Source organism: Drosophila ananassae, chromosome XL (genome assembly GCF_017639315.1).
Source record: "Drosophila ananassae strain 14024-0371.13 chromosome XL, ASM1763931v2, whole genome shotgun sequence".
Lineage (NCBI taxonomy): Eukaryota > Metazoa > Arthropoda > Insecta > Diptera > Drosophilidae > Drosophila > Drosophila ananassae.
This window is the reverse complement of record NC_057931.1, coordinates 11,171,096-11,195,861: the sequence shown is the minus strand read 5'-3', so window position 1 is coordinate 11,195,861 and position 24,766 is coordinate 11,171,096. Positions and strand designations below refer to the sequence as shown.

The 24,766-nt window shown below is 36.9% G+C and overlaps 1 protein-coding gene across 1 annotated transcript; it reads left to right on the top strand.

Annotated features, from left to right (window-relative positions):
- Positions 1-317: 317 nt before the first annotated feature.
- LOC6504597 (rho GTPase-activating protein gacZ) lies at positions 318-24,456 on the top strand. Its single transcript, XM_001966521.4, has 4 exons — positions 318-742; positions 22,896-23,872; positions 23,938-24,063; positions 24,137-24,456. The coding sequence occupies exons 1-4, from the start codon at positions 722-724 to the stop codon at positions 24,372-24,374; spliced, it is 1,362 nt and encodes a 453-aa protein (XP_001966557.1). The 5' UTR covers positions 318-721; the 3' UTR covers positions 24,375-24,456.
- Positions 24,457-24,766: the final 310 nt, after the last annotated feature.

Below are 24,766 nucleotides of genomic sequence, written 5' to 3'. Positions count from 1 at the left end.
AGTATAACCTTTCGATATTTTATATCGATTGTTATCAGAGCTTTTATCAAATATGGCAACTCTTCTCATGTGGCGCCAGTGGTTTAAGTTTAGTCTTTTAGATTTTTGATTGTAAATTTAAGATAAAAGGTAATTAAATATTTCATTTTATTTGTGTTTTAAGCAGTTGTTTGCTTAATAAAACCTCTGCTTTTCCACTTTGCAGTTATGTTTTGTGCCAAGTGAACTCACTCTCCCGAAGAACCACTGCTCTCGATTTGACCATCTGGCAGCCCTGGCTCTGGCAAGCTCCTCTGGGCTCCCGCGAGACTACAACTTGAAGTGGAGCCGATGCATTCTACATTCGAGTTTTGGCTGTCTCTGCGCGCTGGTCGTTCCACCACGCTTGCTCGTGTCCCGTTAACCGTCTGCTGTCACTACGCTGTTTTTTTTTTTTGGCTCCCACCTTTTGCGCGCGCGCAACGGCAATCTTCTTCCAACTGACTGAGAAAAGGAAGCAGAAGACACCCAAAGGAGGAGAAAGGCTGCAATTGCAGTAGAACGTTCTGTTTGTCCAAAAAAAGTGCAAGTGTTTTTTATTGAAAACAAGTAACCAAAAAACAAAAAACTTTACTGTCCAAGTGGAAGTAATATTCATTTTTTTTGCAAATTTTGTTTTGTTCAGTGTTTTATTTTAAAAATTAACTAAGCAGAAGCACTAATTCAAAAACTATAAACAAAAATGCAGCAGAAAGTTGAAGAGGTGAGTGGGGAAAGGGTATTTTTTTAAAAAACAAATATAATTTTTGAGAAAAACAGATATTTTAGATTCTAGAATCTAAATTTTTAAAACCAAATATTAGTAATTTTTTTTTGGAAAATAGATCTTATTACTTTGTTTTCTATTCCTGTTTTTTTTTTTATTTTCGCTACGCCCCCGCCCCCGCCCCCCTTATTTTTACTAGCATTTCATTGAACTCTCAAGCCCGCCCCCAAAAGCTGCGCTGCTGCGGTTGGCGTCGCTGCTGCTGTTCTTGCGCCTCTGCCGTGACGTTCCATTGACTGATTTTTCCGACTTTCCGCAGCAGCCCCACCACTAGTACCACCACTAACCACTAACAACAACAACAATGAGATCGCGCCACAATTGTAAAATGGTTTTGTTTTGTTTTTCATTTTACATGTGCTTCTTCTTGTACTTCTTTTTTTTCTTTCTTTTCTTTTTTTTTGTGGTTTTTTTGTTTTGTTCTCTTTCTCCCACAGGTGGTTGATTTTTTTTTATTTTTATTTTTATTTTATTTGCACAGTTGGTAACTTCTTTTTATTTTTGTACAAAATATAGTACTATTTTTTTTTTTTTTTTTTTTTTTTGGGCTTGGGGCTCGAAACCCAAAGTCATGGTAAGAGCTGTGAAATTTTCTTGGCCATTGTTGGGCTTTTGTTCCCCTGCCATTCTTGATCTCTCCTCCTCTTGGTCCTCCTCCTTCTCTAAAAAAGATTACAACAAAAAAAGAGAGATAAAGAGATCATGTAGAATCTTGGAGAATCATGGAGAATCAAGGAGAATCATGGAGAATCAGGCATTAAATCGAAAAGTGTGCCACAAATGTCAAGATCCATAAACAATCGAGAAAATATATCGCAAAGAGATCTTCAATCTTTTAAATACTGCTATTTCTTAATGTTTATCCTTGAGATACTGCCTCTCTTCTCCCTCCCCCACTGTCTGCGTGGGAGTCATTTAGAGTGACAGTCCCCCGGGCTATTAAGAACCAAGAATAATAAAAAAGAAACAGCTATTTTCTCAGCTTACTCAACAGATCCCCATCCTCCAGAGTCCCCAAAAAAATGGTATAATTTCTAAAAAAAAAAAATAAGAAAAAACAATAAAGATGCAACACGGAACCAAAAAAGAGACAAGAAGAAAATGAAATAAATAATATAAACGGAATGTCCAATGCCAGTTGCAAGTAAAAGTCGAAAAACCTGTAGTCCGAGACAAGGATAGCCGCGGCGGCGAGCGAGACGACTGTCCGTGACCCAAATAAATGGCAGCGAACGAAAAGTGCCCCAAGAATCGCAATCGCCATGGACATGCTAAGAGCCAAGAGCTTAGAGTTGAGAGCCAGGCTAAGACGACAAATGATCGGCACTGCGAGAAAATATATACCATATTTGAGGGGCAGTGGGTGTCTGGACTAAAAAGAAACCAAACTTTGGGAGGAAGTGGCTTTCAAGGGCGTTCTTAAGAGATTTGCCTTCTTTTTTAACATTTTGTTGTATATTTTTAATAAAATAATACAAAAGTAAGCCTAAAATAAAGTTAGATTAATAATAAAAGAGTTATTTAACTTTTAGAGCCATTATTTCAAACTTTATAGACTTAGGAGCTTAAGTTTTAGGAACAAAGCTTAGAAATGAGATTATTATCCAGGAATTGAAGAATGTCTTTCGTTTTAGGGTTGCCAGCTATATTTGGTTTCCTTTTAGGGCTACCATCCTTCTTCAATTTCCTGAAATATTTAAGATGTAAGCTTTCAAATGCCTTTCTCAATAATAAACAACAAAGTATAAAAAGTATCTTAATTTTAAAGCAAAACTTATAAGTTCCTTGGGTATTTGAGATATAATACTAGCAATTAAATTAAAACCTACTACTACTACTACTAGTCATTTTATAAATCCAATATTTTACAAATAAATTCCTCGGAAACTCCCCTATCTCTAAAAATAATTTGAAAAACCACCCGATAGACATTTTTTGTTGAAGTGCACTCGTGGTCAAGTGACGGAGACTGGATGATTGGCCATGGCTTGAGGATCTGCAGCTCGGCCAGGTCGCTCAGATTCAGATTCAGGCCAGGCCAGGCCGGAGATCTGAAGATCCGAAGATCTTCACTTTGATTCGATTAGAAACTCGAGAGACAGAAGTCTAGAGATGAGTGAGGCCTAGTGGTATAAAAGGCAATATAGTCGTATAGTCCTCTCGTAAAGTCACTTAGCTCTTTCCCAATTTTTCCAGCCAAAAACCGGTTAGAATTTGATGCATCATTGGGGATGGTCTATTAAAATTTCGCTTTTTTTTTCGTTGGTTGGTTGATTTTTTGTGCGGAGGCAGACGTCGGTAGTAAAATTTTCACATCGATTTTACTCGTTTGGCAATTGAAAGTAAAAATGGCCCAAACCGGTCAGGGAAGAGCGGAAAAAATGGTCAAAACCTGCGAAGAAAAAGATGCTATCCTGGCACTGCAACTGACACTGACACTGACACCCCCCCCTTAATTGATGTATTTTTTTGGGAAAATGGAAATTACTAAATCGTTAAAAAATCAGGAAGATAATGGGTAGTTAGGGGGGGAGAGCTACTTGAATAAAAAAGGTAAAAATAATAATAATAATCGTAAAAAAAAGAAAGAAAAAGAGACCAACCTGAGATATAATTACCAGAAGAACTATCCAAGAAGAACTCTGGATATAATTGCCCAAAAAAAGTTGAATACTTGGGATAAAAAATTCCAAAAAAAAGAAATAGTAAGAGTGGGAGGAGAGCCCACAAAAAATGAAAGAAAAAAAGCCTCTAATGGAAAACGCAAACAACCAAAATAATGAGAAAAAAAATGGAAGAAAAAACCCGCGACTTGTCGTGCGTCGATCGCCAAAGGGGCGGAGAAGGTGGGGGTCAATGTCTGGGTTCAACAAACCCTGACCTCTCATGAGGTGAAAAACAAAAATAAAAAATGAAATGAAATGGACAAAAAATGGATATACGAACGGAGAAAAGCCGAAAAACAACAGTTATTATCGAGGCACTCGAGAGATCTTATCCCAGAAAACTAGAGCAGTTGGCGATAAAAAGAGATGCTTCACAAGTAAATATCGTTTTTAAGAGAATTTAAAATATTCTTTTAAATAAATATTAAAAAAAGGTTAAGAACTCTTCTCTCTGGACTCTAGACACTTTCTAGATGAAAAAGAACACAAGTTGGCAGCCCTAAATATAACATATAAGAGAGAGTAGGCAACCCTATAACCTTTTTTTTTGCTTTTTTTTTATTAAAAATTTGCAAAAATGTGCTCTAAGAATTATAATAAATCCATCATGCTAGAATCCAGCAGTTAGATCCTCGTAGAACCAATAAAAATAGCCAGTAATTAATGATGTTTAAGCTTTTTAGAGAAAAGATTAATTTCTGGCAGGGAATACCTCAAAAGAGTTCTCCAAAAAATGTCAAAGCAAGTCTGAAAGTAAAATGATAAATCAAATTTAAATAGTCACTTTATTGCTAAAAAGAAGATAGTTTCTTGAAAGTAGGGTTGATTAATGGTATATTCTAGGGTTGCCTACTCTCTTTAGGTTTTATTCAGAGCTGCCAACTTCATCTAGACTTTATCTAGAAAGTGTTTTGAATCTATAGAGAGTTTTTAAAAATTTTGGAACATTTATTTACAATAATCTCTTCAATTTTTAGGGCTGCCAACTTGTTTTCTGCCTCTTGAGAGGGTCTACCCTAAAACTTTAAGTATTGTTTGGCTTGTTTAAGTATTTATTTATAATAAATAATACTAATTTATGTTTTTTTTTATTAAGAATTTAAAAGAATCAAAAGCTTAAGAAAAGATAAATCTACACAGATGTAGTTGATGAATGGTGCGTTTTAGGGTTGCCAGCTTACTATATGTTGCTATATAGAGCTGCCAACTTGCTTTAGTACTCTTCGAGAGGGTCTTCCAAGAGTCTATCTATAAGAAAAAGGGAAATCTATCAAATCGCTTAAAAAAATATATCTCCAAAACTCTAGTATATAAATGATATTTTTTAGGGCTGCCAGGGTGCTCTAGTTTTAAAAGATAGACCCTAGGCCCTCTCTATGAGTCTGTCAGTAAGAAAAATGAAAATCTATATCTTTTCAAAGCGATAGTTCATAAATGATATTGCGTTTTCTTCGAAAACTCTTAAACTTTCCTTCTGGGAAAAAGGCCCAGGGGCCCCGAGGCCTTTTCCCTTTTCGCTTTTCTGGCTTTCTGGGAACTTTCAATTGCATCTCGTGCCAGAGAGGCGTGTGGAAGGTGTTTCGACATCTGGAGTGCAACTATGACCGCAAACAATGGTGAATAAAACAAATATTATGCATCATAAATTTCACCGACAACGAAACACCGAAACAGCGAAGAAACCGGTCCTCATCAGTCAGTTTGAGTTTATATTTCGTTTTTTTTCTGATTTTTTATTTTTTGAATCATTATTTTTCGAGTTCTGACAATGAACTCAAAAGGCAAAGACCCAGACCCAGTGGCAGTCCCAGACCCAGAGAGTGAAGAAAAAAAGCGAAAATGGGGATTACGAAATCGGCTCAGAGGCCCACATATGTATCTGAATGATAATAGTAATAAGTCTTTTGATTAGAAATTTAAATGAGGATCGGAAAGTGAATGTGAATGGCGGGGCGACCGTTAGCTTCCAACACAATGCACTGCGTGGATATATCTTTTATTTCATTATATTGCGCTTCCCCCCCTTGCTTCTATTTTATTGAAAGTTATTTGAACTATATTTTATGCGGAATCCCCGGACTATTCCCATTATCGTATATGGACGCTGCAGTCGTCGGGTTTCTTAATTGATCTTATATCTTATAGTTTGTAGTTTGTAGTTTGTAGTTTATAGTTTATAGTTTACCGTTCGCTGGCTGATATAATTATTACTCGATTTTATAATTTTGTGCCATAACCAATACCCCACAACCAATAACCCATAATCCATAACCCAAAAAGCGTGTCAATCAAAGTGAAAGAAGTCATCGCAAGTCCCCGATCGCCGGCTATTATCTCACAGATACAGATTCAGATACAGATACAGATTGAGGTACAAATTGAGGTTCACCTCGACTGCAGTGGATCATAACACATAATGGCACGGAGAGAAAAAACTTTTGAATAATAGAGTTATTAATATTATTGTATAATATTATTATATAATAAAATTTGTGGAAAAAGTATAGAAGAAATATATATATAGTAGAATATGGTAAAAAATATAGTATAGTATAGTATAGTTTTTTTAGATATTTAATTAATAAGTTATAATCGTTTCTTAAATAGGGAGTTATTTCTGGCAATTGATAAAAGTTATAGAACCAAGAGAGTCTAAGGGAGAGTCTTAATCTATCTTAAAAGTAATTATTATAATAATAGCAAGAACTACTACAAATTTTACATAATATTATTCTATTTCTTATGAAGTTTAAAATCACCAGAGTTCTTTGAGTCTCTATAGACTCAAGAAATATCATATAATATTACTTAGGTAATTAAAAAGATCTATTTATGTATAACTAGATATGATATCATGATGTAAGAAATTCTTTAAAAGATATTCCTCAAGAACTACATGCTTATTTTTTAATATTTTAATTTAGATCCTAAATATAATAGAGTTAGGGGGAGAGTTAAAGAGAAAGATAAAAATATTCGAGTTTCTTATAAAAGAAAAGATACATTTATTTATGAATATTATAGTCAGGATTCAGGAAGAGAGAGGTATAATATACACAATATATACTATATACAATCTTTTTTATAGAACCCCTCGAACAGATTCTACAGAATAGATGGAAGATCTCGAATAACTTCTCTTTAAAAAAGATATAATAGAAGAACTTCCAAGTAAGCACAAATATTTCTTTATAACAGAGTATAGAGTATAAGGTTCTGTATAAAGGTTAAAGATTAAAGGATTATGGACTCTTTGGAATTAAGAGGAAGGAGGACTCCATAGATAGACATAACCTATAGTTCCATATCATAAGTTCCTGTAATCCAACTATACCATCTATTATAAAGAATATTTGCAAAGAGTTCTAGTTATAGTTACAATAATATGATATAATATAGTAGTAGTGCTAGTCTAGTTAGTATCTCATATAGTAGTAGTAGTATCTAGTATACCCCTTAGAATAATCCCTTAAAAACCTATAGCATTTTCTCGCAGTGCCTGCAATTAGTGACCAATTGATTGTGAACCTCCGTCGAATCGATTCGATGTCATTGCTGTAATTTCGCAGCCAGTAACAGATCCACGATCGCTGATTATCCCAGCTGGGGTACAGTATATAGTGTGTATAGTTTTCCGAAATTGATTTGGAAGAGTGGCCGGAGTGCCCCCGAGTGTTGCAAGTTGTGAGTAAAGAGCGGAAATCGTTCGCTTCGAAAGTTGTTTTCTTCTGGCCGAGAAGAAGAACGTGCAAGAGATCTAATGGGATTTCTTCTGGAAGGCATATGCTTTTCTTCAGTCTTCGGAAAACGAGGAACTTGGGAAGCCGCTCTTGGGAAACTCCAATAAGCCATATCATCTAGCCATCATCAGATGTCATCTCTGATGATGATGAGTTTTTCTTTTTTTCAATTACCATTTGATTGAAATGTGAAGATGTCGAGGTGGAGAGATAAGGAGGAGAACCAGCAGAAGAATTCTTCCGCAGAATGCAGAGTGTGAGAACAAGGAACATGAGTAATTAGTTTCTTCGGAAGACACTTCTTTATCGATAAAATATTTGAATAAAAATAAAAGGAGAAGTGACAGTCGACCTGCCACAATTATTTTGGTGGCATGGCAACCTTAACCCATTGCCACCATTGTGTGGCACTCTCTCCTTCACATGCCACACGATTATAACTTGCAACTAACTTGAATTCCAAAAACAAAACACCAAAATGTAAATATCAATTGAATGGATTGCCGCTTTCGATTGCATGTCGGGCTGAGGCATTTTGTTTGCTCGACTTGCCACCATTTTGTGCTACTTTACATTTCTCCACACAATGTGTCAGTGTGGCATCTAACTTTTTAGTTGCATAGTTGGCTTGGCAACTCCGACTATCCACCTTGCTATTTGAATGAAAGTGTCAATGGAAAAAGCGTGTCATCATTATTATTTTCCATCAAAAATCCAAAACAAAATCCAAATCTAAAAATTAACTAGACAATGGGCCGTGTCTCTCGGCACTTTCTCTCCAATTTCAATTGAATTTTCAACCAAGTTATGTACAAGTAGGTGTAGTATCATATATAGTCATGGAATAGCACTGCAACTGCCTATATAAGTTCCTCCTATATAAGTCAAGGTTCTATTGACTTGCGGCTTATTGGAATTGGAATGATAAGCTCTGCCCCTTTATCAGTTTCGAATATCTGCCCCGATAACGATTCCATTCCATTCTTTCAACCCATAACAGGTGTATTATGGTCTCTTATATATATATATATATATATGTATATATAAATATATATATATAAAGTTTAGTGCTGATTCCATTCCCAACTCTGGCAATTCATCAATGTCAAGGTGGTGGGCGGGGCTGCCGGGCCGCTAATTACCATATGGCTGATTTCAAAGGCATTTAATGTCGCTCGATAAGGCCCATTAGCCGGAAATGTTTCGTTAAATCATTTTGCACCGAATATGACATCTGGGCTATCGATAGTTATCGATTGTAGCAGTTTTTCGCGGTGCAACTGTGCTTTTTAGCGACTTGTGTCTAGATTCTTGAATAAATTTTCATAAAAAGGTCATCAAATATGGCAAATATTCAAGCTTGATACTTATAACTTCCTATATAAAACTCTCTCTCTATCTTGATTATCGATAGTTATCGATAAAAGTGGCTTTTCTACTGTGCAATTGTGCTTTAAAGCGGCTTGTGCCAAGATTCTTGAATACATTGTTATGAAAAGATCATCAAATATTGAAATAAGCAAGCTCCACACCTATAACTTATTGTATAGAGCTCCCAATATCTTGATTATCGATAGTTATCGATTTGGGTAGATTTTCCCGATGGAACTTTGCTTTATAGCGACTTATGTGAAGTTTTTTGAATACATTTCCATAACAATATCATAAAATATTGAAATAGAAGCACTATATAGAGACCCCTATATGTGGGTTATCGATAGTCATCGAATAAAGTAGTTTTCCGTAGTGTTTCTATGCTTTACACCGCCTTCTCCCAAGCCCCTTACCAAAATTTCCTTGATTTCCATAACAAGATCATAAAATATTGAAATAGAACCATTTTTATTGAGCTCCCTATATGTTGTTTATCGATATTTATCGATTAAAGTAGTTTTTCACCGTAGAACTATGACTTATTGCCCCTCTTGTCAAGCCCTTTTGAATAAATTTCCATAACAAGATCATAAAATATTGAAAAGCCCCACACCCACCAGCCCCCATATAGAGCCTCCAGACCCACCAAACCCCACCGCCAGTGACCAAAAACAATACAATATTCATGAAATCATGGACTCTATCTAATCTAACCAAAAAAAAAAAAGCTCCATTCGCCAAAGCCTTGAGGAGAGCAATATTTAGACCAAAATAATGCCCCCAGACACGGAGCTGAGATTGGGAGCTTCGATTTAAAATTAGTGATGTGATAATTAGCGATAACTTTGTAATTATAGTGATGATATCGTTGAGTCTCTTGCGAACCTGGCAACCCTACAGCCAGAACTATTTCGAAGAATTCCAATCATGCCCTCCATGACTCACCTTTGTCAAGTGAACTTGAACATTGGTTCTTTTTTTTCCCTCCTCCATATAGCACTTTTTTTTCGATAAGGCTATGATAGCTGATAGCCGGTATCAGTCGTAATTTTCCCTGAACACTTATAGGTATTCCGAAAGGGTGGAGGAGAGTGGTGTGGTGGATGGTACACCTGCCTGGGGGCGCCAGCCGCCTGCCAGGGTCTCGACTGCAAAGCTGCCAAATAAAATGATAATATTGCACCCAGACCGTGTAACGAAAAAGAAACAATATTCCGGGTTCTGTTTACTGGAGTGGTAGTGCCAAGCACTACGGAATACCTCGGGGGGGAATGTCGGGCCGAAAAGGAAACCACCAGCCAGATAAGATACCTCCTCCTCATGCCTTTGGGCTGGAAAGTAATTGAAAATGCCGGTGCTAATTATAACTGGCACTCTGATTCATTCCTATATGCTGCATTGCAGTCTGAGCTCTGCCGGGTGCTTTACCTAAAAACCTATATCTATATGATCTATACTTTGGCTATATAGATCGGAAATTGTGTGATTGAGGAAGCAGGGGCTTTCACGGTGACTTAGGGGTTTCTAAATGCCAAATAGCTGTTGATACTATCTTTACACTCGATATAAATCGATATTTTAGTTGTTAGTTACTAACTGATAGTTGTCTTTCAAAACTATCGATTGAAAGGGGTTTAAAAGATAAGAATTATATCGATAGGCTTGTAGCGTCTTGAACATGGAGGAGAATAGAAGGCTTTCTTGGTCTAAATTTCATGAATCTTGTATCTGAAACTGCCTTTTTGGGGCTTAAGGGCTTCAAAATACTTAATAGCAATTGATAGTATCCATAATCCTTGTATATATCGATGTAAATCGATATGCTGGTTAGTTTTTCAAGACTATCGATTTAATCTAGTTTTTAGGATAAAGGTTCTATCGAATGGCTTATAAAATCGCATTGAAAATAAATGAGAGTTGTTTTTTTATCTACATTTTATTGTTTTAGGATTTATACTTAGGATCTTTGTATCATAAATTCGATAATGATGGACATTTCATTATGACTTTGGGCTTTTAAAATGGCTATTTTTATGAAAACTAAAAAATATAATATCTACGAGCTGTTTATAAATGGTCATGTTAGTTGGCTTTAAAAACAATCGGTGGAAAATGGTTCTAAAGAGAAAGAATATATCGATAGACTTGTATTTCATTGAAAATAAATGAAAATTTAAAGGTTTTTTGATCAAAATTTTAATAATCAATGTATTCTAGGAAAATATACTATCAGAAACTGGATAATGGAGAGGAAAATGCTAATTTTATATTAATAAAATTTAAAAACCCGATATTAATCGATATTTTTGATGATTTTGGGATGGCAATCAGTTCGATAGAATGGGAATAGAGGGTTACCCACAAATATTTGATTAATAGTGATTCTGTTAGTTTTATGGCTATATCTTCACAGATTATTGGTTTCTGATATATTTTATATCCAAAACCCCTGACAGAAAGTGTTGCAACTTCAATAAAAATGTGTAGAAACTATACTTTCAGGTATTTGTGTATTTTTTGTTGGTGCATCTAGACTCGTGCCTCCAATTGATGTCTCCAATCCCCATTCCAGTTCCCCGCAATGAAGCCATTTCCGCTGCCACCTGCTGCTGCTGCTGGTGGTGCACTGGGGGGGACACTACTACTGTCCGGTATTTTCTCAGTTTTATTTTTATTTTTATTTGTATTTGTATAACAATGGTCGAGTGGTTAACGGTGGTCGCAGTGGCATTATTACCACTAAGTAGCCGCGACATCTCGTCACACAAACACAGAAACACGAATCGAGTTGGGGGGAAGTATAGTTTGAGATTTGCATTTAAATCTTTCGCTGCCTTTCGCGTAATTTATCTTCAGGTGTCTTCTTTTGTCTGTTTTATCGGTGGAGTGGAGTGGAGTGGCTCGGTTTTGTTGGTTTTTAGTTAGTCTAGATCTCCGGTTTGTTCCCAAAAGCGTGGGAAAGACATTCCCACATTCGTTATGCCTGTTATAAGTACACTTTGGCTTTGGCTTTGGCTTGAATTAGAGTCGCTGGGCAGACGAAGGTGTTGGCGGAGTGACTGGTGATCTAGTTTCCCAAGCCACCCCTGATACACTGAAAAGTCAGTTCAGTCAGTTGGCAACTAAACTACTGTAATCTATAATCTATAATCGTGAAAAGACAAATATTTATGGCCTTTGTGACATTGATTTCTGTTGACCAACGTCCAATAGACTTGTCTTTTAAGGGGTTACTTCTCAAGAAGTGCATACATCTCAAGAGTAGCACCACCAGACTAGGTGACTAGGTGGTGGGTGAAAGGCAACGAATTTCCATGCCACTCGCTCTCGGTCTTAACAATTATGCAAAATAACAAAAAACCTTTCACAAAAATACAACAAAAAATCATATACATATATGCATGGCCGAGGTGCAGACCCAGCGACCATAATGATAATTTTTGCGACTGGCGGACAGGCGGACAGAGTGCGGACAGGGAGCGGACAGTGGAAAATATGACGCTTATAAAGTGCAGTTAGCATGTCTTAAAGACGTCTAAACAGTTAGCCGTTCGTTGGTGGCTAAGCGGTCGCTAAATGTCATAAAAGCGGACAGCGGACACTAGACGGCGGACAGCGGACAGCGGACAATGCCACTTGCAGCTGTATTTCATTCACAAAAAAAGATACAATATAAAAGATACAAGATAGAAAAAGAAAAAGAAATAATAGTAAAAGAGAGAAAACCGACTCGACCCATCAGTTCATTCAAGTTCAGCTTCGGTGGGTGTGTCTCCCAGATAGTGATAGTTTAGTGGGTGGTTGGGGGTTTATTGTCGGTATAGTTTCAGTAGAGCGGCTAACTGTTTTTGGCACTGGAAAATGACCAAAACACCGTAAGTTTCTCCCGCCCGGCACTTTCCTCAAGACAGTCTTCGACTCAGACTCAGTCGTCAGTGAAATGGTTTCGCTTTTAATCAACCCGAAAAGTAATGGCAAGTTGTCAGCGGATCTTGGCACTCGGACAGGCGCTAGTTACCACTCAGGAAGTGGCCAAAATCAGGGGGCTATAACTTCAGAGTCTACTTAATCGAAACGGGGAGTAATGCCAGTGAAATATTTCACTTTTCTTATTTATTTAAAGGAGTTTTAGGAGTAGTTCTTACTTCTTTCTAAACTCTTTGTTTTTATTTTTAATTTATTGCAATTGGAGATACAACTATCGATATACTTTTGTCGGGGAATCCCTGTTAAGTATCTATCTAAGTATCTATCGATATTTTTCGATAAAAATGAATATATTGTAGATATTCTTTCGAAACAAACAGCTATTGATAAAATAGAGCTAAGAGGTAGATGTATTTCTGAAACTCATAAAGGTTTCTAAGTATTCTTGGCAAAGAAACCCTCTTAGCTCTAGTTATCGATACTTTTTGTTGGAATAATTAATAGAAAACGATTAAAAGATATCAGCAATGCAATTTTTAAGATATTTAATTTTTTTAATAGATTGCAATTATTCAACTTTTATGAGAGCAGTTATTTAAACTTTCTTATTAACTATTCTGGTAAGAAATCTATGGATAATTTTCATTTTTCTACTTAGTTTGCATTATTCTTTCTTTGAAGTAAACGAATATTAAAGGTTTACGATTTATTTTCGATAGAATACTTCTTAGATGTAACTTTAAATCCTATTAGAGGCCTTAAAGAGTCTTATTAGAGCCATCTATCGCTAGTTTAGTCAAAGAATGCCTGTTTAGTCCTAATTATCGATATATTTTAATGGAGGAATTAAAATAAAACCATTATAATCAAGTTGTAATGGAATATTTGAGACTTATGATTTATTTTTAAGAGTTGTTTTTAGATGGAAGTTTCTCATTCTTCTCATTAACTTTTCTAGTAAGAAATCTATCGATAGTTTTTGACAAACTACTTAGTTTTTATTACTTTTTATTTAAAACAGAGAAATACTCATTATTTTCTATTTATTTCATAGAGTTTTGGGGGAAAACAAAGGATTATATCAAAACTAGTTAGAACATCTATTGATACTTCTGCCAAAGAATGCTTTCCAACCTCATCTATCGATAAGTTTCGATAAATGGCTAACTTTTAGTGATTATTTATTTAAAAGAAGTATATTTTTAGCGTAGAAATATATACTTTGTTAGTTAGCCACATTTTATGAAAAGCATTTAATAAATTCCGTTTATGGAGTCTCCACTTTAGGGGGCCAGCTAGCGAAGCAACTCAATTAACTCGCTTCGTGTATCTTGTATCTGAAGTATCTGAAGAGTCTATTTGTTCCATTTTGTGGCAGAAATATCTGTAGTAGGTTCTCGTTTTTTTGTTTTCTGCTTTTAGGTTTGAGTTTTTGTTGGTTTTTGTCTCGCAAATATTTGCCATTGTTTTGGGCGGAACATATTTCAATCAAGCGGCGAGGTGCTCCTCAAGCCGAGGCACAGTTTTCAATTACAGCCAGAAGAGGGGCCAGAAGAGGGGCCAGAAGACGGGCCAGAAGAGGGGCCAGAAGACTGAGTAGAAGACATACCAGAAGACACAACAGAAGACACAACAGAAGACAGACAAAAACACAACGGCAATTACAAAAAGGCCCACAAATATGTGGTTAGTTCTTCAATAAAGCCACACAAAGATACAAATATACAAAGATAGAAAGATACTTGCTCAGATATGTGCCCATCAGATCCAGATACATTGGTATCTGTATCTTTTACGTGCTTCGTGAAGCGCCGCCGCGCCGCCAAGTTCAACCTCTTGCGTGCAACCAACTGCCAGATGTATCTGTATCTCTCGGGTACACTAGTACTAGTATCTTTTGCAACGCAAGAGTGTCAATGGCCCAGAAGCACCAGCAGCTACCAGCAGCTGCCACTGGGCCATGCTCTGTTTTTTCTCTGTAATTGTGGCCGAGATGACATAATGGTGGACACCTCTTGGCAGTCTTGGGCCTCCAGACCCCCTAGTCCCAAGTCCCTAGTCCGCCATGACCATTTCCACTTCCAGTTTTTTTTCACTTATTTTTTTTTAGATTTCTGTTCACGTTTTGTGGGCCTGGTCTTCGGAATTCACAATTGCAGGCTCTCTGTGACATAATTTTGTTTCTTGTTTTTTATTTTTTATTTTTTATTTTTATTTATTTATTTTTTTGTTTATTTGTTTGCCACGCAAGTCACATAGATCTGCCCGCGAGCTGCTCTACTTTAGTGACATGGCGAATTTTTTGCATGGGAATTACTTTCATTTAAAAAGGGTTATATAATCATTAAGAGGGCTTAAAAAAAAGGTAAAAGAGTCAAAAAAAAGATATTATAAGGAAGAATTTAAGGGACAGACTTCTTAGAGAAAGTATAGATCATCTTAGGATCATTTAAATATCTCATAAAATGGCCTAGAACCCAAAGAACCAGAAATACTCTATTGTATTTTGGAGTTTTTCTTTAAAAGATACTACTATACTTCCTTATATTCTATATATTTTAAACAATTTTAATTAAATTTTATCATTAAGAGAGATTTTTGTAATTAATATTATCATTAAGAGGCTTAACAAATAGTGATTTCTACTTTAGATAGTCTCTTAAATCACTTAACATAGGTTAGGTTGAATATATCTTCTATAGATCATAAATAAAAGATATATTCTATATTAAAATTATATTCTCTATTATTTATTTTGTAGTATTTAAACTCAATTCTTGACCTTACAGAGATAATCTATTTAAAGATAATGTCTATAAGGTAGTAGGGAAAAGGTAAATAAATACTATAAGGTACAAAGTATAAGTATCTACTATAGAAAAGTATAAGTAATACTATAAGTATCTTTATAATATAAAAGATATATAATAATATCTATATAGATATGTAATATCTACATAAAATACTCTTTATAAAGAAATAAATTTATGTGAAAAGATAATAGCTTAAGAACTTGAGAATATTCTTATTTAAGAACTATAAGAATACTTAAAGATTAAAGATTTCTTATTAAGAAGAATTATTTAGGTACTATTTTTAACTTAACATACTTGTTTTTTAAGATATATATCTCTATAAAGAACCCAATGATATCAAAGAGTAATATTGTATTTTTGAATAAAGACCAACAGTGGAAAGAGTCTTATAAAGAGACTTATTATAAAGAGTTCTTATGAGGATTTCTATAAAGACTATGGTATGATAATAACTCATTGTATTGTGGTAGATACTCTATATGATGAAACTCCATTTAAACTCCTAGCTTTTTGTTATAAAGCTTTTCAGTAGCTCTCTTTTAGTTCTTCAATAACTCTTCCTAAAATACTCAACCTACTTTTAACACCTCTCCCTTAGCCATTATCCATTATCCCCTAATCCTCTAATTAAAGTTCTGCCGCAGAGTTACGAGACCTATTTTATGGACCTAGAATTTCCAGAGAAGTAATTCCAAATCAATAAACTTGTTCCGCTTCTGATTACAAGGGGATTCTTTTGCTTTTAGCCAAGTTAGGAACTGAATCATCGGACTATCTTTGGCCCATTGAGTCCCGTCCCGTCCCGTCACTTAAGCACTTAATTTAATGACCGACTAACTAACTAACTGTCCGGATACGGATACGAACTGGCCAGAAGACAGAAGAGGGAGCCAGTCGAAGCCGAATTAATGGCCAAACAATTGGCAATCGGGCCGAGATGGAGGCCAGCCGGGAAATTGGAAAAGCAAACTCCAGTTCGGGCCACTGATTTGGCCAGGTCACGCATTGTTGCCAAAAGTCTCAGTCACTGTTGGCCACTTTATCGGGCCCTCTCTTGGCCCTCTTCTGGCTGGCTCTCGGCCTTATCGGCTGTTTGGTTTTTTGGCTTTTTTGGTAAACACATCATGGCACCTATTCGAGAGCTAGAAGAGATAAGGCCGAAAATCGAATTGCGCAAAAATTTTACGTTTTTTTTTTGTTATGACCTCCATTTCCTCCGGAATTCCCAGCCACCCACTATTGGAGTAGACCCTTGGGCCCAGGCTGTCCCATTTCTTGGCCATGTTTGCTGACCAATTTGCTAACTTGGCTAATGGAGATGGAGGCACTGCAAGAAACCAGCAAGAATCTTAGAGATACTTTATAGTATTTCTTAAAATTCTTAACTAATAGATATTATAGAAGATATAATACTTTTTCTCAGTGCCTTTTTGGCCAAGTTTTGTTCAAATCTAATGACAGTAACGGACCCCCTAATGGCCATCATGGCCTCCGATGGTTGGGAGTTGGAAGTTGGAAGTGCCCCGAGATGGCGTCATAATCGACACATGCTCCCAGTGCATCCGCCTCAGATTTCCCCCAAAGATTATCTCTCCGCTTTTTGGCGTCTTTTCCTATTCCAAATAAGTGTGGAAGAATTGCCGAAGAATTGCTGAAGAATTGCGGAAGATTGACGGAAGATTTGTGGAAGAGATCACGATCTGCTTCGGTTATATGGCACACCAGAACTGGGTCGATCGGATCGTGGCTAAAACAGCTCACAGCTACGGGTTATATACGGCATTTGGGGAGAAGAAAGATAATGGCATTGGTGGGGAATTCTTCTATAGAGTGGTTCTTCTGGAACACTTTTTCTTAAATATTTTTAAGAGTCTAAATGGGAGGCCAAGGTTGAAATATAATATTTATTATAATAAGTGATGGTTGTGGTTTATGAAAGGCAAGGCAATTTTATATATTTTTGGAGAATTTAAACATATATAGATATTTTTTAATAGTAATTAATTTCATTAACTATTTCTATTTATTTTGTTTAACAGTTTTTTAAAGTATGATTTTCTGTTCGAATGAATTAGTAGGAATTACATAAAAATACAATAAAAGTTTCTTCAAAACTAGATTTCAAGAAATATTAAAAATTTTTTAAAAATATGGTAGCACTGTTCATGTGTGATATATGAGCATGGTAACACTATAATGTTTAAATGGATTCCTGACAAACTTTTTCTTTAAAAACAGTAAACAAGCAAAAAAAAAACTTATAATTTAAATATTTTTGAAAAATGGCCACACTGTTTATGTACCATAGATACTTATGAATATGATGTATATATGAGCATGGCAACCCTGTAATATTTATATTTAAATAGAAACCCATCTCTTTACTTAAAAACATAAAATCCAACAGAAAAGCCGAAATATTTTAGAAATATGGCAACACTGTTTATGTAGATACTTATGCGTATGCTATATGAGCATGGTAACACTGTAATGTTTGCAAAAATGTTAATAACAACCCTTTTCTTTAAAAAGAGAACCGAAAAATACAAAAAATACCAATCTTTTGTTAATAAATATATTGTTTTGTGCTTAAAATATTTTAATTATTGAGTGTTTCTTTTATTGTTTTCATTTTTCATTGTTGTGGTTTTGTTTCTGTTTAGTTATAGTTGTAGTACTAGTGCTAGTACTGGTACTGATACTATGGTAGTACTATCTAGTACTATAACTATTTTTTTTTGCACGCTCCAGCTGCAGCTGGCAGCGGCGGTCACCTCGGAGCGGCAGTGGCAGCGGCATGGCGGGGAAAACGCTAAATGAATTGGCCCAAATACGAGTGCTCATCACGAAGGTGATGATGACGATAATGATGATGATGGTGATGATCGTTATGCTAATGATGGGCGCTCGCCTGGAAACGCCAGCGACGCCAGCAGAGGCAGCGGCAGCAGCCCAACCAGATCAACCAGCACTGAGAGAAACAAGAGGGAAAAAAATAAATAAATCAATAATAATTTAAAAAAAAGTTAAAATAGTCTAAAAAACTTGATTAATAATTTAATTTTTTAAATTTAAAATAATTTTTAAATTAATATTTCCATTGATAATTAATTTTTATTACATTATACTTTATATATTACATCATTTTCCACTGATTTTATAATCTTAAATATTTATCTCTATAAAAATTTAAAAATATAATCAACAATTTTTATTAAAACCTCAAGAAAATTATATTTAAAAAATATATTACTTTTTAATCTTAAAAATAAACCCCAAAAACTTGAAGATTTCTCCCAGTGTGGCTCTGTTTGGGCCCGCAATGGATCAGTTGGTAGAAAGAGACGAGAAGAGAAGACGCGACCGAGACCGAGACCGAGAGAGAGCTCGTGGCAGAAGAAAGACAGCGGGGAGGGGGGGAAGAAAGAGCCCTAGTCACGGTCACGTTTCTTGTCACGTTCTCCCGCTGTTGTTCGTTTCTTCTCCAAGTCTTTCTTTCTTTTTCTTGTTTTTTTTTCTTACCTTCTTTTTTTTTAATTTTTTTTACCCGCTAATTTTTTTTGAAAGCGGGAATATACACTATTTTTTACTAACCCCAAGCTAATTGATTCTTCAAGATCGAGAATATATAGGGGAGATATTTTAAGGTCTTTTGCTGACAGGGTCTTAAATAGTTTTTTCAAAAATAATAGTTTTTGAAGAAGAATAGTTTTTTGAAGCATACTTTGTTGTCAGTTACTGTTTTGGGGACATTTTGGGAGTTTTAAAAGGATTTTTTGAAGTTTTCAAATGTTTTTTTTTCTCTTTACTTTAGTATTTTAGTTTTATTTAGTTTCTTTACTTTAATATTTTATATTATTTTAAGGAGTACTTTCTTCAGTTTCTTGGCTCTAATTAGTTTCTTAAGTCTTTTAGTATTCTTCGAAAGTCTTTAAAATTATAATACATTCTATATCATACATACATGTATTAAATTATAGTTTTTACTTTAAAATATCCTTTTTTTATAATAATTATAAAATTTTCATACATTTTTTTTAAGTTTTCTATAAAGTTTTGCCATTTGTCAAAAACTGGAAAATAGGATTATTCTATCTACGATTTATTTGTAGATATTCTATCTACGAGTAGAATATATCGAGAATATATCGTAGAATATATCGAGAATAATTCGTAGAATATATCGAGAATATATCGTAGAATATATCGACTCGTGGATAGAATATCAACGAATACAATCGATACTATCAAATAGATGGAGTAATCCTATTTGTTAGTTATTTTCAAAGATAAATATTGCTATATCTTCCTATTATATAATATTTGTATTAATAAGATCTATTCTAATCTATTTATTATATAATATCTTTCTATAGAAATCTAGATAGAATATAGATCTATTCTATCTATAATCTATATTATTCTTAAAAAATGTTGAAGTCTTAAGTTATTTGGTTTTTTTGTTCCCTACTGGGTATTTTGAATTCGAAACCTCCAATCCACCCTTGATGTTTATTTTTTATGCTTTTTTTTTATGTGCTTGCCAATTTGCTTTGAGTTTTGTGCTTTGTTTTTTGTGCTTTTTGTAGTTCTTGTTGCTCTGGTTGCTGATCTTGTCGGGAAAAGCAACAGCAACTGCAACATCAACAACATCAGCAGCAACAGCAACATCACAAGCAACAGCAACAGCAAGAGAAGCAACAAATTGCATACCCAGTCGCAAGTCTGCTTTTTTACACTCAAAAAAAGCATGCTTTTTAAAGTAAAATAATTGGTTTTTAAAAAAAATAAAAAGAAAACTAGAGATTCAAATGAAAGAAATGGAATTTTTGGTTGATTAGTGTTAGAATTTTTTAATTTAATTTTTTTTAATCTAAATTTTTGGTTTTCTTTCTTGCTTTTTTTGTGCTTTTTTGTTGCTTTTTTGTTACTTTTTGGTATTAGTTGCTGGCTGCATGTTCACGCGACCCATTGGGCGCTTGACCCCGCGACTGTGGCATGCAAATGGGTTCAAGCCTGGACAAGAGCCGCATGCCATTTGCCTCTGAGTTGCACTCGGAGATGGGGACAGAGTTCGAGTTGCAGTTGGAGTTGTGGAGTTGTGGAGTTGTGGAGTTTCCCCCCTGCGGTTGAATCGCGCGCCAAAATGTCAAAAGTGACAGCCGGCGGAGGAGCAGCTGTCAGGCCGACTTTGGGCAGCTGCCGCCGAATGTTGCTGCCGCTGCTGTCATTGCACTTGAACAGCAGCAGCAGCAGCAGCAACATTGCAACAAGTAGCCGTGTTGCAACAAAAACGGAAGTTTGTAGCAAGTTGTGTGTGTTTTTTGTGTTTTTTTTTTGCGAACCTGATCACTAAATGCTGGACAGGAAACATTTCCGATTCAAGAGGGTCTCTCTTCTCTTTATTTTCTCCATTTTTTTTTTATTAATTAAGCCCTCAGGATCAGGTTACTTGGGACAAAAAAAAAGAGGCAACAAAAGGGTTTGTCTTACAAGCAATTAAAATATTAAATTACTCACTAAAAAAATTGTACAAAAAATAAACAATGCGGTAATGGAGAGTTACTTTTTAGCTTAAATTATTAGAGTAATTTTTGCGCACTTTTTTTGGCCAGTTTTCTTTCTCTTCCCCGCTTTTTTAATACATTTTTATGAATTTTTGAAAAAGCAAGTGAAAACGACGACAAAGCCCCAAACAATTGAGTGAAAATCTGCAACGAATCGATGCAGTCACAGTGACTACAAAACAGTGACTCAAAACCGCCATAAACACTATTTCTTAAACACAAAAAACAAAAAACATAAACAGTTGGGGCTATGGTCTCTTGAATGGCACTTTCTAATGCGACAAAATGCGGAAGCCAACACATCAGCTCACATGAATACCTGCAACACTCGGAGGCACAAGCAAGCGAGCACCCACGTGGAAGAGTCAGAGACCTTTCGACCGCCCAACTGCTCCCCGAAGCTCCCAGCCGGGTGACCCCAAATAGCTGACCTATCTAACCCCCAAAGCCTGCACTCGCACTCCCCTCCAAAGCAAACAGAAACCCAAACAAAAGAGGAATTTAAGGCCGGAATTATGGCTCGAATAGGAAGTATTTAGTCATCAAATGTGTGTATAATGATGGCTGTTGAAAAAAGGGAGAGAAAATAAAAGGGTGAGGTGTATAGAAGTATTTTAAAGTATTTAATAACTATTTGAAGCTAAAAGAATGGTTTGAGGCTTGAGACTTGAGACTAGCAAGGAATCTAAGGGCGCTGTCACATAATGTACGGACAAGGATGGACCTAATGGTATTTTTATGAAAAATAAAAGTCTAAGACCGTTCTAGGGAGTTACTTTTAAGTTTTTATTAATAAAGCCAAAGTTTTAAGCTTCCAAGTCTAAGAAAAATAAAGGACGCTGCCACACAATGTGCTGAAACTAAGAGGATTACAGGCAAAATAAAAGTCTAAAAATGTTCTAATGAGTTTCTTAAACCTTTTTCATAAATATGCTAAAGTATTTCAAGAAACACCTAAAATTTAAGCTTCCAAGTCCAAGAAAAACAAAAGAAGCTGCCACATAATGTACGGCTCAAGGCTAAAGGATAAAATAAAGAGAGACTATAGAGTTTATTCCATGAAAACCTTAAAAAACACCATAGAATGATAAAACAAACCCCCAAAAACAAATAATTATTTAATTTTCCTCAAAAAAAACTTTTAATCTTAAAACTAAACGTTTTTAAGCAAAAATGCCTTTTAAAAAGTGCAAGTTATGATCCAACCTTGTCTAAAAGGCATAATATGACCTCTAAAAAGTAGATCAAAACTTTCCAGTCTTATAAAGCCCGTAGTGCCCTATTAAAGAAGCCGAAGCCCATATAAAATTTATGCACCCCTATAAACAATGCATAAATTAGTTAAAAAAAAAAAAGTGACAAAATAAAAACGGAAAACAGAAAAAATACTTGCTAATTTGTTGGAGGAAAAATGTAAAAAATGTATGCAACATTGTGTGGCACGCAGAACCGGGCTGAAAGTGAATTAAAAACAAAAACACTCTCACTCTCGATGTGGGCTTTTTGTTTTGGTTTAAAATTTAACAAAAAAAAAGAGGGGAAAAAAACGATTTTGCGAGCAAATATGTGAGTCAGCGAAACGAAACCCAACTTCGATGTCACGCACAATAATCGGCTTGGGTTACGCTTGGTGGTCCACCCTAGACCACCCTAGACCCCCTCGGCTATTGGATTATGCAAACTTTTGCATCTGCATCTGACAGATACAAGGCCTGCGGATGCAGATGCAGATGCAGATGCGGATGCGGGTGTATCTGTTTGTTGTCTCTCTTGCGGCTTGCCACACATCGCTTGTGATTGAAAATGAATTAAAAGTGAAGGCGATATGGCAGAGTGTGTGGCAGATTCGATTACAGGCAGCTTAGAAGATCGATGAGTAATCGGAGATCACTTCCGAGGATCGGGTTGCCACTCCAAGGGCACTGAGAGAAACTCCTTTCTTGAAACTATTTTTTAAAGCCCTTATTTTAAACCCCCTTTCTTACCTTTTTTTGTTGCAGAAAATCGATCCCCTGACACGCATCCAGGAGGAGATCAAGGAGGTGGTCCGTCGCGAACAAGAGTACCGCCAGCTGGCCACCCTTTCCTCCGGCGGCACACCCACCACTACCCTGGCCGTCGAATTCGAGACCTACACGGTCAGCGGATCAGGATTTGACGAGCAACAGGATCCGGAGCAGGAGCAGGATCAGGATCAGGATCATGATCAGGGTGTCCTGGTGACAGCACAGCCGGCTGCTGTCCAGACCACCGCCCTGCTGCTGCCCATCGATGAGCTCTCCAACACCCCATCCCTGGCCTCCAGCGTCAACAGCCACAAGGAGGAGAGCCTGGACGGCCAGCACTCGGATGATTCGGGGATCTCCGCCTCCTCGCAGAACAACAACAACAACAACAACAGCAACAGTGCAGGGGGAAAGCAGCCCGTTAAGCTAACCCTGGTGACCCGCCAGGAGCAGCGCTACATTGGTCCCAACTGCTACAACATGACGCCGGAGCCGCCGCAGCAGAAGCTCATCACCCGGACGATTTCGACGCCCCAGCTGAGTGGGCTGCCCCAGAAGCGGCAGTTCTCGTTCGGTGGCTCCACCAAGGGGGTGATGCAGCGGTTCATCGCCTCGCACGGCAAGCTGGGCTCTCCGGGCAGTCCCGGCAGCCTGCCCCTCGCCTCGCCGCTGATCTCCAACGGAAAGGTCAGTCCCATCAACCAGAACTCCTCCGGCCTCAAGCTGAACACTCGCACGGCGCTGGCCTTCCTGGAGAACGGCAACCAGACGCCGGGCGCCATGCCGACCGTCACCCTGTCGCCGGCGGCCATTGAACGGGACTCCGAGGGAAGGCCACTGCGACGGGGCTATGTCCCCGTGGAGCAGAAGATCCAGCGGGAGCTGCAGGACCTCAAGTCGCGCGAATCGGAGCTGAAGCGGCAGCGCAAGATCAACAGGCAGAACACCCTGAAGGCCTCACTGGACAAGCTGTAAGTGGAAGATGGATTAGTTGTAATAGATGGTACTTATAGAGACATACTCTGATACGTTCCAGGCAACTCAGCACAGACGACGAGGCCGATGTGGACGACGACGACGACGAGGACTCGGAGGTGGAGCACTGCTATGGTCCTGGGAAGCTGCGCAATGCCCAGTCCACTCAGGAGCTGGACAGGAATGGGTTAGTACTTGGTTGGGGGGTTGGGTCTAGTTAATCCTTGAAATCCCTTTAATCCTTTGTGTCCTTTCAACAGAAACGAGCCAGAGATCATCCACAAGCCATCGGGTAATCGCAGCCTGAATGCCACTGCGTACCTGGCCAACGGCAATGGCTCCTCGAATGGCAACGGCATGCGTCCGGCGATGTCCTTGGCGCAGCTGTGCGACCTGACGCCCGAGGAGGCGCCATCCTCCCGGGGACTGATCGCCCAGTGGGAGAACCTGATCAAGAAGAACGCCGAGGGCGGAGCGGCCGTCGAAGCGGTCATTTAGATTATCAAGATCAATAACAGTATCTGGATCGGAATAGGAATCGGGATCAGTATAATCCGTGGCCACCAAGCGATCGGGTGCAGAGCAGACCAAATTATAACTAAATATATGTAGTACGCATGATATCCTTCCTTATATCCTTCCCATTCCTCCCAAAAAAAAAACAAGAAAAATCAACGAATTAATCTTAAAAAAAACGAGTAATTTTCAAGTAATCCTAAACTAAAAATGAAACTGATTTGAAATGCCTGTACTTAATTGTATAATTTATAATGTTTACGTAAAAAAAAACAACTCTTTTGTATATAATTCTTCGTATTTTCGATGCGAGCACACAGACGACTTGCTTATAATTTATTAAAAAAACAAAAAAATCAACTTTATATATGTTA